This window comes from Clinocottus analis, unplaced genomic scaffold (genome assembly GCF_023055335.1).
Source record: "Clinocottus analis isolate CAN_PGR_092001 unplaced genomic scaffold, fCliAna1.0.p SCAF_20, whole genome shotgun sequence".
Taxonomy (NCBI): Eukaryota; Metazoa; Chordata; class Actinopteri; order Perciformes; family Cottidae; genus Clinocottus; species Clinocottus analis.
The window spans coordinates 5,802,006-5,818,921 of NW_027175932.1; the positions used below are offsets into that span (position 1 = coordinate 5,802,006).

Here is a 16,916-nt window from a genome sequence, read left to right on the forward strand (position 1 = left end):
TACAGTTTAGGGGTAATATGTTGCCCCAGTGAATCACAATGTAATTTGACCCATCAAGGCGCCACATAGCAAACACTCCTCAACCCTTGACCATGGGATTAAAGCAAGGACATGGCGAGAACAATTCCCTCTACTATATTCAGCATCTCAGTTGATGTTTTGTTTTTTTTCTTCTTTTTCTTCAGTGTGACTACTGACACCTAACCCAATTTGTGAAAAAAAACTCCCGATCTGACCCGACGGACAGAATCGTAACAGCTGTAGTTGCAAGTAGAAAATCTGGCAAATCGAATATTCTCATGAACTGACGTATTTTACAAAGATCTAGTAATCGCCGCTGTAAAACTGTTAAAACACCGTCTGTAATAACAGCTCTGCCGGACAAACTCGGCCAGACTTTAATGTACATAAACCAGAACAAAATAATTACAAATGATTTTACACAATTTGCATTTAAACCACATACAATGTTTAGAATTGACTGAAAGACTTAAAACTCACAATAAAGCGTTGGTTGTTTTACCTGTGAATGGGTTTCTATAAAGATGTAGAGAGTCAAACGGTGGCCGCTGGAGACAATGGGCAGCTTTTTATGTGAGCCGTGTGGACAGCAGTTATAACGTCTGGTCCCAGGAATGTGCTGGCACGGGACCAAGCATGAAATATCACCTCCCCTGACACTGCAACAACACCAGGGGAGGGTAATAATAAGTCATGAGCATAACCTTAATGGAACTGTTTATCTATTTACTCCTGCTGTGCGCAATAATCATAAATATCCACTGTATCTTTTCACATTTAGGAGTTAATGGAAATGTTTGAAATTGTATTTCCTTTCTTGCCAAGAGTTGATGAACTGAAATCTTGAGCCAGAAGCTGGTTAGCTTAGCATAAAGACTAATGTCCAAAAGTCACATACTGGCACCTTTTCTGAAAGACAACTAATGAACACGCGAGTACAACAACCAAAGTGTAAATAGTCAATTCATAATTCTCAGGGTGATTTTGTGCCAGACTGTTTCTCTGTCTGTCTTATCATCCAACGCTTGGCAAGAAAGCGAATATAATATAAACTGTGCCGTAAACTAAACATTTTAGTAATTACGTTCATGACTTGGAAGTGAAACGAATAATGACTCATACGTCGTCAATATTTCAAACTAAGTAGTAAAGCTGAGTACAATGCACACCCAAATAACTCACACATAGCAAAATCACACAATCATATTCTAAGAATAAGTCATGCTCCTCTCCCATCACAGGCTGCTTATACCTGTCAACGCACAACATTAGATTGAAAGAAACAATTCAGTCAAACTAAATATTGTTCTTTTTCTGGCTGTTCCGGAGTATTTCATCAAACATGTCATCCTGTACAAAGGTTAATCACATGCAGAGCCTACACATGTGTCGCTGTATGGCAGCCATGCAGGGATCGTTGACGCTTGTCGTTGCCACTGATTTGTCCGAGGGGCAAGTGTCAAGGTTAAATAGCAGGAATTACTTCCTGTGACGTTTGATCTTTTCTAATCGCAGTTATTATGATGAAAATACTTGTCGGTGTAAATTACACGGTGCCGCAAAATAACGAGAGGTTGTTCCATGTTCGTCTGAGGAGGAGGAGGTGGAATAGTATAGGTTTGAATCGCTGCTATTGTGAAGATATATGTTTGTCTCATTGGGAAGATTGCAAACAGAACAGTAAAAAAAGATGAGACACAGTTTCTTTTGCAATGGCTGACGTTCTGCCAATGTCCAGGCAGTGACAAATAAACAGATATACATTTAAATAAATGTTTGTCTTTTATGTGTAGTCACTTCACGGCCTCTTTGTCCAGTGTGTTTTTGTATTTGCCTCCGCTGTCAACAGTTTCTTGGCCTTACTTTATTCAGATTCCAGAGCTAATCTTGGCCTGAGCGCTGACACAAATCACTTAACCCCGAAGCATCGTGTTGTTCTTCTTTCTACTGGAATAAAGCTGATGCAAGTGCTAAGGTGTTTTTGGCAAACAGGGCTTTAGCAACAAGGACATCTTCAGCAGAGTAAAGAGTCTACGCTGAGTGTTTGCTCTTTGTGAGTTGTGAGGGCTTTCTTAGAGATTAGAATCCAGGGTGAAAATGAGTGAGAATATGTGTCTGCAGGAACAGCGTGTTAAACTTAAGTGGTGCATTGTGTCTGATCCATCTGCAATTGTCACCTTGAATATCTTTTGCATGTCATGTCCCCCAATACACAGATCTAATATATGCACGGTTTTTAATGACACATAAAATATATTTATATGATTATAAAATAGATATGAACAATTTGTGAAACAAACATGGAATCTAGAGTTTAGTTTAGTTTATTAACTGACGCCTTAGTGGCCGAAAACGACAAAACATAATACATACAAAACATGATGTAAAACAAATGAATATGTCTTTGAAAAGACATTTAATTTAATATAGACTATAAAAATACTAAAATCATGAAATTCAATCAATAAATGTACAAAAAACACAAAAGTCAGTTGTTTTATGTGTAAATAAAAATGACTTGCTGATAATGCCTGTATTATGCAAGACAGTAATAATAAATTAATACACTATTAGCTTCCGTTTCCAAGGGTACACTTGCAGATATTTAACGGAAACTCTGATTGCAAATGTCAAAAAGATTATAAAAGGTGTAAAACACTGTGTGCTGTTGGTTCCTGACACTAATGCCACAGGAGGAAGTGGAGCCGAAGAAGATGCCTCAGTGGGCAATGAGGGCTAATAGAAGGAACAAAACGCGGGGGACAGCAAATGTTCTGTCATCATTTTTTTTTTTTCGTGATCCTCAGCAGGTGGGAGCTCTATTTCTGCTGCAACCCAACTCCTCTCTGTCTCCACACTGACACATGAAGACAAAAAACAAAACACAGGGAGGCCTTGGTACAGCATAGAAGGGCTTGTCATCCACTTTCCACCACCGTCGCTTTCATAAATAGGTAGTTGACAGCTTAATGTGCCGGCCCGTAATTCTCCTTATGCGGTCGTAAATCTGAACAATTGAACTTCACTTTGAACCTTTGTGGTAGACAGAAAGAAAAGGAGAAATTTGCTACAACTGCATTATTCTCTGAGGCAGGCTGTTGATGTGTAATCTTCAAGGATTTCGCCCCCTTGCCTGCTCTTTGAAAGTGTTATAAGTCCTGTCAGTTGTCTGTGTGATCCATCTGAACCCACTGTCATGACACAGCCAGCTCATTCATGAGATGACTAAGAGGTCTGTGGTATCATGTGACATGTGTATTGTACATCAGCATGACCCGGAGAGACACAGTGGGCACTGAACACTAGAAATTAAATGTTTCGGGGACACTGACTTTTCATACTCAGTGGTGGAAAGTACATTTGTTCACATCAAGCCCCAAAGTGCAATTTGGAGGTAATTATCTTATTAGTATTTGCTAATAATACTTGACATTTTCAATGCAGGGCAGGTAATGGAGTACATTTGAACTGCAGCATAGTTTCATTTGAGTAAAGCATGTGAATACCTCTTCCACAACTCGATACTTACTGATATGTATCAGTGTTCTCCATCTTTCTGTATCCACGCAGGCCTGTCTCCTCACCCTTTCTAGGTCGTGTACGGGCCTCCTTAGTGGCACCGTTGGCTGGACACAGAGCAGAGGGAACAGCTGACGCATGACTTCAGCCAAGTAGCCGGCCACTGCCCGCTGCTCTAACCTTCACGCTGCCCGTCAAGTAGCCGACATGTCTCAGCCACCAGCACTGTCACCTGCTTGTCTGTACAGATTAAAGGGGAAGTCCTGCGCAATGGTTCTTGTACTTGTTTGCATGGTTGTAGGCACATTTTATTCTTGTGTTTAAATGGGTTTTCCCCATATTTTTGTGTGTAATATTGTATATTAGTGATTTCCTTTATTTTTATTGTATTGTTATTTTATTAATCTAGTACTAGTAAACTGGTAAATAAAGCAAAACAAAAACATCTAGAGCTGGTAAATTAGACAGCCCTGTTTAAGGGGCTTATCTCCCGGATCTATCGTTGTAGTCATTGTAACACTAAACCACTAATTAAAATGGCAGTCAGTAAATACAGTCCCCTGTGCAGTAAAAATGGAGTAATGTAAGACACAGCCCTGATGCATCACATCTGCAGGCCTGCTATTGGCTGTAATGCTCTGCAATGAAGCGGCCTAAGACATTGTATTGCAATGCTATCCATCAATTTTCTTTAAGATAATGAACAAACCAACATATATTTTCAAAGATCTAAACACAGGTAAATAAATATAATGATTTTAGAATTATACTTCCACATTGGGACACAAGCAGCAACACAGGGCAGCCATGATTCTTCTAAAGAAGTTTCTTATTGTCATTCTTTCAGGGTGACCATACAGGCTGAGGCTGCAGCAGTATCATCTGTTGGTTTTGCTCCATCAGAAGACCAGAATAGCAGATCTTTATCACAAGAGAAGGGAGGCAGTCCTCCATCAGCTGAATCTGCAGCATAGGTGTAGGTAAGCAGTCCTCCATCAGAAGAACAGACAGATGTATCAGACTGGATGAAGTACGACAATCAGTGAAACAGTCAGTGAGTGAATAAAAGCATCAGCGCATCATACTTCATGTGTTCTCTACTTCTAGTGTCAGCAGACAAACGGTCTCTTAGGCTCTGCTGTCTGTGTGCTCAGTCAGGTGGGACTTTGTGATGAAAAAGTTCTGCAGAGCTCGACGTGGAAAGATTCTCTGAACGCCGTCAAGATGCAAAAGATGTTTGGTGAAGTTGACAAAAGCCTTTCTCTCAAATTCATCAGCCTCGCCTTCTTTTTATTTATTTCCGAAAACAGATATAAGTGTCTGCATTTATGTACGGATGTTCTAGTCTTGGCAGTCGCTAAGTCACTTAGTTTCTGTTTTAATATGTGCTTTTTAAACAATCATTTTAAATGATAATATATTGAGATCCTGGACCTCAGTTAAAAGCAACAAGGCAACAAATCCGTGAGTGAGATTTTTTTTTTAAAGCAGACACATTTAGCATCATGGCAAATGTAATTTCAACGTGTTAAGTCTTACCTGACTCACCAAAGGCATCTAAGCTCTGCGATGACATTTTACTCAGTTTAGTATTGCAAGGTTGAGAATAAACCTTCAAGCTTGAATCTTTTCACAATCAGAACGTATCACTGTATTTATGTATAATATATAGCGTGTTCAAATTTGTGATGTATGTAATTATAGTATTACATTGAAGATACCATCTTCTCACATACTACTTCCAGCAAGAAAGTTCACAGCCCGAATGCAAAGTTATTTTAAACGCCTCCAACCCCATGTGATTTCTTTTTTTTTTTTTTTTTTTTTAGAAAACAGACTTTGTCCACACGAGGGGAGCAGAGGGTTTATTATACATCGTTATTGGTGTGCAGGAATTTCAGAACAAAAATGAAAATGTTTAAATATTATAGTACAGAATAGAGCACTGAATAGTTTTGTAAAATATACATTCGGTTAAAATGTCGGGATTGAAAAAGCTGCTCATAAGGTGACTCCATGTTGGATTTGTTGTGTGACCCTCCGCTGCAGCAGCTTCTCAATCCATCATCCTTTTTCCTTCAGTGCAGACAGAGACCAGCAGGGGGCAGCAGCGCGACACATCACTGAGCGGGATGCTTTCATTTGCACATTCATTTGCAGCAGCCAGTGTCAAGTTACCGGGAATACAAACGAGACGCTGAAGCAGGACTTTCAAAATAATACAGACGCTAACACGTGGCTTAGTGATAACACATTGAATGTTGTGTATCTTCAGTGAATGCACAAATGGAAATCATCAGTGTGGAATTGTCTGAGAGTTGAAGCCTAAAAAAAAAAGCACATTTTAATTATGACACCGAGGTTTCTAAAAAGTTACACAAAGAGGTTGTGCCATATGATTAAAGCAGTGAAAAGTGTCCCTTTTGCCGTGGACAGTTGATGAGGTAACGACCCTGTGAGCACAGACACAGACATATTTGAAAAAGGAAATAAACAAAACAAAACAAAATTAAAAGGCTCAATTAACATCGTTGAAAAAAAAACATGACCTAGTAAGCCAGTTTATTCATCTATCCATGCTTTTATTGCACACATGATGAAAGATGTATGCAACCTACTTCATCTATTTCAATACATTCCTGTTGAATAAGCTGTAGAAATTTGAACTTCAGCGTCTTCAGTAACTATCTGGTCACTGATTTGTTTAATGTTTTACATCCTGCGCTGATCTCTGACCCTTTTCGCAACCCTCTCGCATTAAAACAGTCAGCAGGAGACACGTTTTGAACTACGCTGACAGACGTCTAGTGTAAAAATGGTCTAGTCTACATGAGAAGAATAGCATGTGATCCTGTTTCACGTGTTCTCTGTGTGTGTGTGTGTGTGCTCTTATTTTGAAGGTCCTTTTCCGTCGTAACCCGCGCCATTTCTGGCAAACTTGAAGCGCCTCAGAGAGCACAAGAAGCACTTTGTCTCGGCGGAGGAGGGGGTGTTGACAGGAAAAAGAGGGGGAGGTTTTTTTTTTAGGGTGGGGGGTGGTGGTGGTGGTGGTGGGGGTGAGACTGAATTGGACTGGCCCAGTTCACTCTGTACCGCACACCCTGCAAGCAGGACGAGGACCAGCGGATGCCCGAGGACCAAGACCCCGGCGGGCAGGAGAAAGTGGGCACAACGTGGACCGCGATTTAGGATACCGAGAAAGCGGGGAGAGGAGGAAGAGGAGGAGGAGGAGGAGGAGGAGGAGGAGGAGGAGGAGGGGATCCGACTCCGCATGATTCCTCACAGGCAGGCTGTGATGATGGTGGTGATGCACCGAGACCAGTGCGGCGGATTCCTGCAGAGCCCGACACACTGCACCACAGCCCCGCAACCCAGTGTGAGCTGCTGCAGGGTCAGACGCTCCTGCTTCTCTCCGTCAGAGCCTCACCAACGGAACCCGGTTTTCCAGACCGAAGCGTGACCCGAACCACCGGGCAACATCCTGCCAGCTCCGTTCATACTCCACCCCACTAGGACGGGAGCAGGAGCAGGAGGAGGAGGAGGAGGGATGAGACCGGGATTTGCAGCGGGACGGAGAGAGCTTTGAACGGGAGTCCACGTTTTTTGTATTGCACCGGTTCTAATTGGCATGCACCGGTTGTTTTGATCTGTGCAATAGACGAGAGGAGGTGTGTGTGTGTGTGTGTGTGTGTGTGGAGGAGAAGATGTTGGTGCGATGCTACCGGGGAAAGCTGTCGGTGTGGGCCGCTATGTGCGTGCTGGTGCTCTGCTGGTTTTACATTTTCCCAGTCTATCGACTCCCCCGAGATAAAGAAATAGTGGACGAGGTGCTGAGTCACGGGGACGTATGGCAGAAGAACCAGACGGGCATCGATTTCTACAGGTTCGTCTCAGGTCCCACTTCTGTGCCCTTTTTTGTTTTAAAGCATGTGTTTCCCAAAGGATGGCCCGGTGGCCCCAGCTGTCCTTTATGCATGCTTCAGCAGGTCCCTGGGTTAAATAAGAAGACCATGTAATATGTTTCCTTTTTTGTTGATTTTTTTTGTAAACTTTAGAGCACACTAAAGGTAAATAATGGCAATCTATAATAAGGTATATTAAAATTTAAACACAGGGGATAATTATTACCACTGAGTGTGTGTGTGGCCTGACCTCTTTTGTCTGTATTTCAAGTCCCTGAACAAATGGGCATCCTGCCAAAAGACATTCAATATGATGAGACTGTTTATCCAAGAGAAAGTGGTTTCTATAAGTCTTTCAAAAAATACCCCCAATCTTTCAAAAACACCAACTGTTATTGTACCAAACACATATTTAAAGCTTGGCATCGGTCAAAGCTTTGTTTGATATCAGACAGGAACATTTCAGTAACACCAAAAGAGATGCAAACGTATCGTAAACGTTGAAGCAAATCAGATGAACAGGTTGTGTTATATAGGCACAGCTCGGCAAACTCGTTTAAAACATATTCAGTTGAGAACATTCTCCAGGGCAAAGCCAATTAGTATAATAAGAGACAGTGACACCTACAGAGCAGCGGACAGGGAGGATGTGTGATTATCGCTTGGAGCCGTGGTTTTAAAGTCACAGAGCTGTAAAGTCCAATTTCTATCCAATGAATTACTAGAATGTACAGTCCCAACTAATTCACTTATTTCGTAAGCCTGTTACTGCATGTTCATACCCTTAGAAGCTCCAACATGTGATCCTTTTCTTCAGCAAATAACAATCAATTATTATCGCCTGTCTATTACCAGATTCCCAGCCAGCTATCTTGTTGAATCCAATTTGAGTTAAACTGTCCGCAGACCCCCACAGACCAGATTTATCATCTCCCACATCATCTCTCCGCAGGAAGTTGCTGACAGAGTGCTGCGATCCTCGGAAAATGTTTGCAGTGACCAAGGAGAACTCGCCGATGGGCAAGGTCATGTGGTACGACGGGGAGTTTTACCACTCGCACACTGTCAACAATGAGACTTACCCTCTGCTTGTGAAGGTATGTCAACAGAAACACATGGTTTGGTTTCACCCCTTAAAGAGCCAGGTACGTCCTCGCCACAAAACACATTGAGTTTGGTCTCGAATAGGAACTAAGATCCAATTAAATTCAGTCTGGTCTGATGGAAATTGATCTCTCTCCCACTCAGCGCGGAACAACTCTGTTGTGGGACCCGTGGGTTTTTAACCGCGGGTCCTTGTTGGGCCATAATGGAGTCGGGGAGGAGGGCAGTGGCACAGAGAAACCCTCTGAAGGAGAGAGGATTAGCGGGAGAGAGTGTGTGATGGGTCATTGTTAAAGATGCAGACACCGGTTAGAGCATCAGGACACAGTTCCCAGTCATGAAATACACTCCATCTTATTCTTTCACGTCTACATTAATCACCTTGATGTGCTTCTTTCACTTTTTTTCCCGTTTCTATTGTGACATGGTGTGTAACAGTTGGGGAGAGTTTATTTCTCTCGGTGTTTGCGGCTCGACAGGATATGTCCTGTCCTGTTATTTTCCACCTCGGTCTACTCCATGATATAATGTTTCAGACGAGGAAAAAAAACTGAATGGGGATGTTCTTCAAGTGTCTCCTTCCTATGTTGTTTCCCCTTTCCTTTCCATTTAGAGACTCTACTATTGTACATTATGTATGGGCTATTTTTACATGGCGACCTGCCTGTGTGTGGGCGCGCATGTGGATGAGGGTGTTTGCGCCTGGAAAGAGCAAAAAGAAATGAGAACCTCTGGTGCCGGTGCTGTTGCTGTGGTTTTTGTATCCAGGGGCAATGTATCTCTCTAATAATGAAGATTGGATCCCTATTACTGATGCCACAGATTTGCAGGCTAATATCCTGGTTGGTAAATGGTTGATGAATATGTGACCCAAATTTGCAGGCGTGAGCTATGCATGTTCATTCATGAGGGATGGGGGAGGTGAGGGCCAATAAATAAATAAATAAATAAGGAGAATATGAAGAGTGTGTGTGTGTGTGCAGTGGGTTTTAGACCCAGAATTTACTGTTGCAGGTATCGCTACTATATGTGTATCCTCTCAATTCAGAATACATTTTGTTCATCAAATTAGAGCGAATACAATGTGTTGAATCACTGAGTCAGTCGAGAAGATTCATATTTGGATTTTGCAGAATTATTTGCTTTGAGGATTTTCTTCTTTTTCTGTTTTAATATGATTGTGAGCTAAATATTTGGGGAATTTTGACTGCTGGCTTGACAAAACAAAATCAATCACCAGTTTGATGGCATTTTATTGATGAAAATGTTGAACTGATTATGAGAGAAAATCCATAATATACACACAAAAAGAAAACTTTTAAAGAGAGGTGTTGTATCTGCTGTGAAGATATCTGCCACTCCATTTCAGAGGAAAACACAGTTGTAAATGGTTTTGTATTGACATCTGAAAGAAAAAAACAGCCCAAGGTTATGGTGACTCTGCAACATTTTACAACTTTGTGCTTGTGCGAGTCTCCATCTATCGCTCGTGCGGTCTAAATTTGGTAGAGAAGAAGGAACGCAACCAATAGTTAGGTGGGATGGACTAAGCACAAGCTCACACACACATTTATTATGTGGCTTCTCAACTACCAGTGCTGTGATTGCAGGTTCGAACACAGCGAGACAGCCGCACCAAGCTGGCAGCAGCCACCGTTTCTGGGCATCTCTCAGGGAATGTGCCAATTAGGGCTTCAACAGTTAATTGCTGGTTAGTTCAATGGCTCAAACAGGGCATCCATAAACACAGTTCACTGGACTGTACAGTAGATTCCTGTGATTTTAACCAATGCTTCTCAGTTTGACATCACAGTAACGTGAATATATATTTGTCTTCTGGCTAGTTGGTCGGACCAAACAAGACTTGCGAGGGGTATAGGTGTTAATCAATATATCATAGCCAATTAGCCATCAATTACAATGAACAATCCAAACTAAAATATGTCAAGACATTGGATCAATAGCGTGGACCATGTGCTACTGTAAGAAGTGTCCCCCTCTCAAAGTTTAAGGCCAACTTGCTGGACCCCCCCTCCCCTGCTGGATGTGCTGTTAGCAGGGCATTGTCCTCTGACTCAACCCCCCTGTCACGGTCTAAAAGAGACCCTGAGGCATGAAGAGATGCGTGGGTGTGTGTGTGTGTGCCTTTGTGTGTGTGTATTCTTAAGTGTGTGCACTACAGGGGTAATAATGAGCACAATTGTTTCCGCCATCCCCGCTTAATCCATGCCGTTACTTAAATGCAGCCAAGGCAAAGAGTAGGGACATGTTAGGCTCTTTGCCTCATGAAGTGTGGGATTTCAGTGTTCTCTGTAGCAGCTTTGATATGATCCTTTACAAGGATTTATTCAAAAATGATGATAGAGCAGTGATCCCATCCTTGGGGTTACTTGTGGCCTCGTCCTACTTCCCGGATGGAGACTGTGGGTTTGTCAGTCTGCCAATAAATATGAATCCACATATCAAGTCCGCCAGTAGAGAAGCTAAACCATGTTAGATGTGATGATTAAACATTTCAATTAGCTCAAACTTAAGTAATTAGCTAGTAAGCTTTAAAAAAAAGGGCTTCATAGATAAACAGTTGAAATAGCTAAAGTGAGCTAACTTAACATAATGTAAAAATAGAGGAAACGCCCACCGCGGCCACACATTGTAGTACAAATGCAAATTTAACAGCCCTAAACATGACGGTTCATTTGTATTCAAAGTGTTGCAAAATTACAGTTCAAAACAATGAGCATTGACGGATGCTATGATGGACGACTTGAGTGTATTTGTTTGTTTGTTCCCATCGTTGACATTTCTTTTCTATGAGAAACTGTGGGAATGTGGGAACGTTTAGCTCAAAGTTCTCAAGTTGTTCTTGGCCCTTTTCTGCATCCAGTTATTTTAGAATTTGTTTTTTTTTTCAACTTGCCAGTACATCCTTTCTCTTTAGGGATTTACTTGTTTTTTCATGAAGTTATTTCCCCACACAATACAAGACTAAAGCCAGAAATGAAATCTGACTCAGATGCTGTATGACCTCGACTTGGTTTTGTCCACTTCCTTACTTCATATTTTCATGCCAGTTTGTCCATCAGCACATGGCGCTGAGAAGGGAAATTAGCAAGAAGCCAAGGTCCTGTCCTCTGCTGAGCAGAGTGACTCATGCACCTGCATCAATTTTGGGGTGCCGGTTGAGAGAAAATTAATATTTGCTTTTGTGCATGTGTGTCGGTAGCTTTTGTGTGTTCATGTCCGGTCGCTTTTGTGTGTGCTAACAGTGCTGCATCTCTCCCTCTGACCAGGACAACCCTCTGCAGCTGGCGCTGAAGAAGTGTGCAGTGGTGGGCAACGGTGGCATTCTCCGGCACAGCAAATGTGGACGCGACATCGACCAGGCCGATTTTATCTTTCGGTGAGAAAAAAAAAAAAAGGGTCCGTGCGGGACTGTGAGTGCCCGCGTGTGCATTGTATATGACCGGATGATGAGAGCCGGTGTCGACTGCAGCCGAGAGGGAAGGACAGAGACAGAAAAATGGGCCACAGCGAGGGAGGAGAGAAAAGAAGTTGGGCGTGAATAAGCAAAATAGGACTAAAGAGGAGGGAGGAAAAGAATAAATCCATAAAACTCAATGCTATATATATAAAAAGTGAAGTGATGACCAGTTTTCAAAAGGAGAATCATTTGCATATTTTGAATATGACGCCAAGGTGCTTTTCTTGTTTGAAACACATAGTCGAATAGATGCATTTATAGAGCTTTTGATTGAGAAACCGCCTCTAAGAACGGGGCAACTATACTACACCAGAGTGTTGAAGCAGAACGAGACAGGAAAAATTAATATCAGATGTTGGAATTTTAACTCAAACAAAAACATTCTTTGAGAGCGTCGGGAAAGTGACGCCATTGAGAAACAGCTCCATGGGTTTACATTGAAAAGCATTCCACAGATATAGACGGATCTAGAGCAAGCAGAACATTACAGTCATACAAATACAGTTTTATTCAGATTATAGCCAACAAAATGGCAGCAAGGCAGCATCTTCAACACTTTTATGGTGCTACAGATGTCTTGAAGCTCTGTTCTGCCTTGACTTTCCATTTACTTCACAGCAGTCTCAGCCACAAGACACAACATGCAACAAATACCTTTTATGCAATATTACAACAAGCTCACTACACATTGTGATGAGTCTTTGGGCAGCAGCCAAGAGGGAAATCTGACCTTAAAACTGCAAAGGGGCGACCAAAACTATAGACACGGCAGAAACCTATAGAAAACTCCTCGAGCCAGATCTTTGTTCAGGCAATAATAAGGCATCACGATGCCCCCTCAAACTGCATAACCAGTCTGTTCTGAGACTACAGTGCATAGTTGCTCATGAATCAAATAGTTTCTTTCTCGGAGCTGTAGGTTTTTTTCCCAGTTAAAAGTCGAGTGGCGCTCCAATGCGACACTGCATGAGGAAGTTGGAAACTTGTTGCAATCTAGAATATCTGCTAATCAATGCCTTTCCTGTGCTCTTCTTATCATTGAGAGCATTCATTTGTGCACACATTAAACCCATTGAATGATCTCACTGTTAGGCTCTCAGTTTCGCTGCAGGGTTGTTGTAAAAAAAAAAAGTCTGACTAAGACACAGCAACTAAAAGGCTTAAAAGATGTAGATACATCACAAAAATACACAAAAAGACCCCATTTGCCTGCTACAACATATTGCACTCTCCACCTTCAGACCCTCTGCCCCGCATACCCAACTGTCGGCACATCTCAGGAGCTGATTTGATTGTCCGAGATTGCTGTCATGATGTCATTGGCATTCCAAATGACGACGTAACGGCAGATTCTCCCTTGACCCAATGCCCAAGCATCGGCACACCTCTGTGATACGAAGGATGAGAACGTGTGTCCTGCAACTTCATTGGTAAAATGGTTAAATTAACGGATGATCAGAAAAAAAAAGAGTATTTTCAATAAATGCAATGTACTGTAAGGACCAATCCATCCGGTAACACAGAATTACATTCAGCATTTTAGTTTTTAGACCAGCCCGTCCACATTACCATACGTTCTGTCTGGTAGAGATATGAACATGTCTTATCATCATTGAAGCAGAGAGGAGTCGTCTCACAGTTTCATGGTCTGACCCAACAGCTTGCAGAACAGATAGTGAGATCAACTTTAAGCCAGAGCTGTATTACGTTGTTGTTTACACTTTCGGTGCTTCAGCAAGTAACCATTTAGACGACATTTTGTGTGTGACATCTTCAATAAATAATGTGTGTTTTGGTCATTTAGGTGCAACCTTCCACCACTGTCAAAGGAATATGTGGAAGATGTGGGAACCCGAACTCACCTGGTTACAGCCAACCCCAGCATCATAGAGAAAAGGTGATCAGGCCGAATCAATCAAAAAATGCATCAAAAAATATACACATGAATAGGATTAAAAGAGCGGTTGAATAAGAATTCCTACTCTGACTGTTCATTATAAACTGTAACACATTTGTTTTCCTTTGAGTCTGCAGTAAGTGGGTGTGCCTGAACCACCCGTTGTGTTGAGCAGTGTTGCAGCGTTGTATGTGACCATACAGGAAGCTCATTTCCTCCCTAGTCAGGCTTCAAGCGAACCGACAGCTCTACAGATGAGTCAACCGCTCATCAGGTCACATTCAGCCTTCACTCCCGCTCTTTCTCTCTGTCCCTCGCCTCAGATTTCAGAACCTCCTCTGGTCAAGGAAGATCTTTGTGGACAGCATGAAGGTCTACGGCTCCAGCTACATCTACATGCCGGCGTTCTCCATGAAGACCGGCACCGACCCGTCCCTGCGGGCGTACTACGCCCTGGCCGACACGTCCTCCAACCTCACCATGCTCTTTGCCAACCCCGATTTTCTGCGCACGGTGGGAAAGTTCTGGAAGACCCGGAGCGTGCACGCCAAACGCCTCTCCACCGGGCTCTTCCTGGTCAGCCTGGCCTTGGGGCTGTGCGAGGAAGTGACGGCCTACGGCTTCTGGCCCTTCTCCGTGGGCCTGGACGAGCAGCCGGTCAGCCACCATTACTACGACAACATCCTGCCCTATAAGTGGTTCCACGCCATGCCGGAGGAGTTTGTCCAGCTTTGGCACTTGCACAAAAGCGGCACGTTGCGCATGAGACTGGGACACTGCCCCCGCCAGGAAGGAGGCAGTTAGAGCTTCCGGATGAGTGAAGCCAGAGCGGCCAGTGGAAGTAAAGTGGGCTGCAGGAAGCGGATGAAAACATTTGGATTGTGAAGCGGCAGAAAGTTGTCGTCACGGGTGCCCATATTTGCCTTGAGGAACCTCGGCGCTGCATCTGCGTCCATACTCGCTCCTGCTGTCCCGCCAGCTAATCCCTAATTATCATGAGAATGTCCTCCACCCAGGCCAGCAGCATCAGGGACAGGATACACACATGCAGCCAAACACACACACACACACACACACACACACACACACACACACACACACACTCACTCACACACATCACCCAATCTTGCCAAGTCTCTTCTCCTCCTGACAGTGTGTTTGTTTTAGGCCTCAGCTGGGACTGAAAATGTGTGGGGTTGGGTGGGTGGTGGATGTTTTTTGTTTTTTGTTTGTTTCCTATGTTGACTACTGTATCCGTTTGATATATGGGGCAGCTGAACCAAAACCCCCTCGGGGTCTTGTCAAACAGAGACAGAAGGAGCGGCGGACCAGGGGGAATAATAAAAGGTACTGAAAGACTGGCGAAATACAAGGAACAAGGGAGAGATAATGCCATCCTGGTACCTAGTAGCTTGAATAGGACCGAAATGTAATAGAGGAAAAGAGAAAAGACTGGCAGAGGGAGACGGGTGGAGGGGAGAGGGGGTAGGAGTGAAAACAGGCTGTATGTGTATGAAAGGATTTTCCTCTCAGCTTTTCTTCAACCAAGCGCTTGATTGGCATCCTCTCGTTCCAAATAGAGCTTTAGTTCAAGCAGAAGCCATTAGAAACCAAGTCTTAAGTCCTACGTACCCCAGAATGTGTATCCAAGTTGCATTTGAATCCTTTTCTGAAAAGGAGAAATGTGTACACTCTGGCGTCCACGTATTGTGTTTGTTTGCCAAACAGTGCATCGGAGGCCACGAAGAGAAGGTCGAATGCCTTTTTAATGTATTTAGTCAGAGATGATTCTCTTTTTTTATTTGTGCAAACAAACCTCACACATCGGTACCTCATTTGAAAGTGGAGATCATCACCGACAGACTATTTGGTACAATTCACTCCCAAGAAGACTCCTTAGATGGAGTTGTTACCAAGTCATCTCTTGGTATCTGTACTATACTTGCCAAGTGCCAAGCCAAGGGAACAGTGGTCTCTTTGATAGCCACTCCAGCACGGTTCTTGTGCTCTAAATTGGCTGGACACTGATATAAAGAGAGGTAGTGGCAGAAAACAGACTGGATGTCACAAAGTGACGAGGGAGGAGGGAGGAGGGGAGGGGGGGGCAATAACAAGCTAAGGCGACAGACACAAAAGTTGTTTTGTTTTCTATACTTAAGTGATTTTAAATAGTTTCTTTTTTTAAACATGTTATTTAAGTGATAAATGTGACCGTGCCATATTGTCCATACCGCAACAAAGGATGACTCTGCATGGAAAGTGCATGGAGTGTACCACAATCATTAAAAATACTCCTTGGACTTAAGGTAGAGCTCATGTGGATCGTGTAGTGCTTTATGCGTTTAATTTACTCATAGTTTGTTAAACTGAATAAGGTCCAGTGCCTTTTGAGACGTACTAAGGCACATAGGATGATATTTCTAATGCTGACTGAGCCCTTGGCTCTGCGGATCAATCGATATGTGAAGGTGACCCCTGACATTGTGTGAAATGACCTTTGAAAGAGAGCTACTTACTCCTGGACCCGTTTAAATGAAGAGAAACTTCAGAGAAAGTCCAAATGTTTCACGTAGCTCTCCGTGACTCGACTCTTGATGAACACTTTGACCTCTCGTTTTACTTATTGTGTTGTTTTCTTCTTTGCATCGTTTTTTATTTTCTCTTCTTCCCAGTATTGGGAATGAGATGTGACATAGTGTGAATTTTGAGAAAGCATGCTTTTTTTAACCGTGTATGTGCTTTTGGTACACAGATTTTGTATCTATTTCCATTATGTTCTGATTCATGTGCTCGTTCCGTCCTATCTGATCGATGGAAGAAGCTGACGATTCTTTATCAGAAGGGAGATTCATCCGTCATGTAAATATTGGTCTGTTAGTGCATTGGACAATTAGTTTTAGATCTCTAAGCGTTCTTTCAAATTATGCTTTTTCAAAAGCTACTTCTGATCCAAATGAAGTGCAGTTGTTGCCAACATCATGATATTTGATGC

The 16,916-nt window shown here is 42.8% G+C and overlaps 1 protein-coding gene across 1 annotated transcript; it reads left to right on the forward strand.

The window, feature by feature from the left end:
- The first annotated feature begins 6,604 nt into the window (after positions 1-6,604).
- st8sia1 (ST8 alpha-N-acetyl-neuraminide alpha-2,8-sialyltransferase 1) lies at positions 6,605-16,014 on the forward strand. The gene is made up of 5 exons (XM_068586330.1): positions 6,605-7,423; positions 8,395-8,539; positions 11,837-11,946; positions 13,832-13,924; positions 14,248-16,014. Exons 1-5 carry the CDS (start codon positions 7,245-7,247, stop codon positions 14,726-14,728), a joined length of 1,008 nt encoding a protein of 335 aa, XP_068442431.1. The 5' UTR covers positions 6,605-7,244; the 3' UTR covers positions 14,729-16,014.
- Positions 16,015-16,916: the final 902 nt, after the last annotated feature.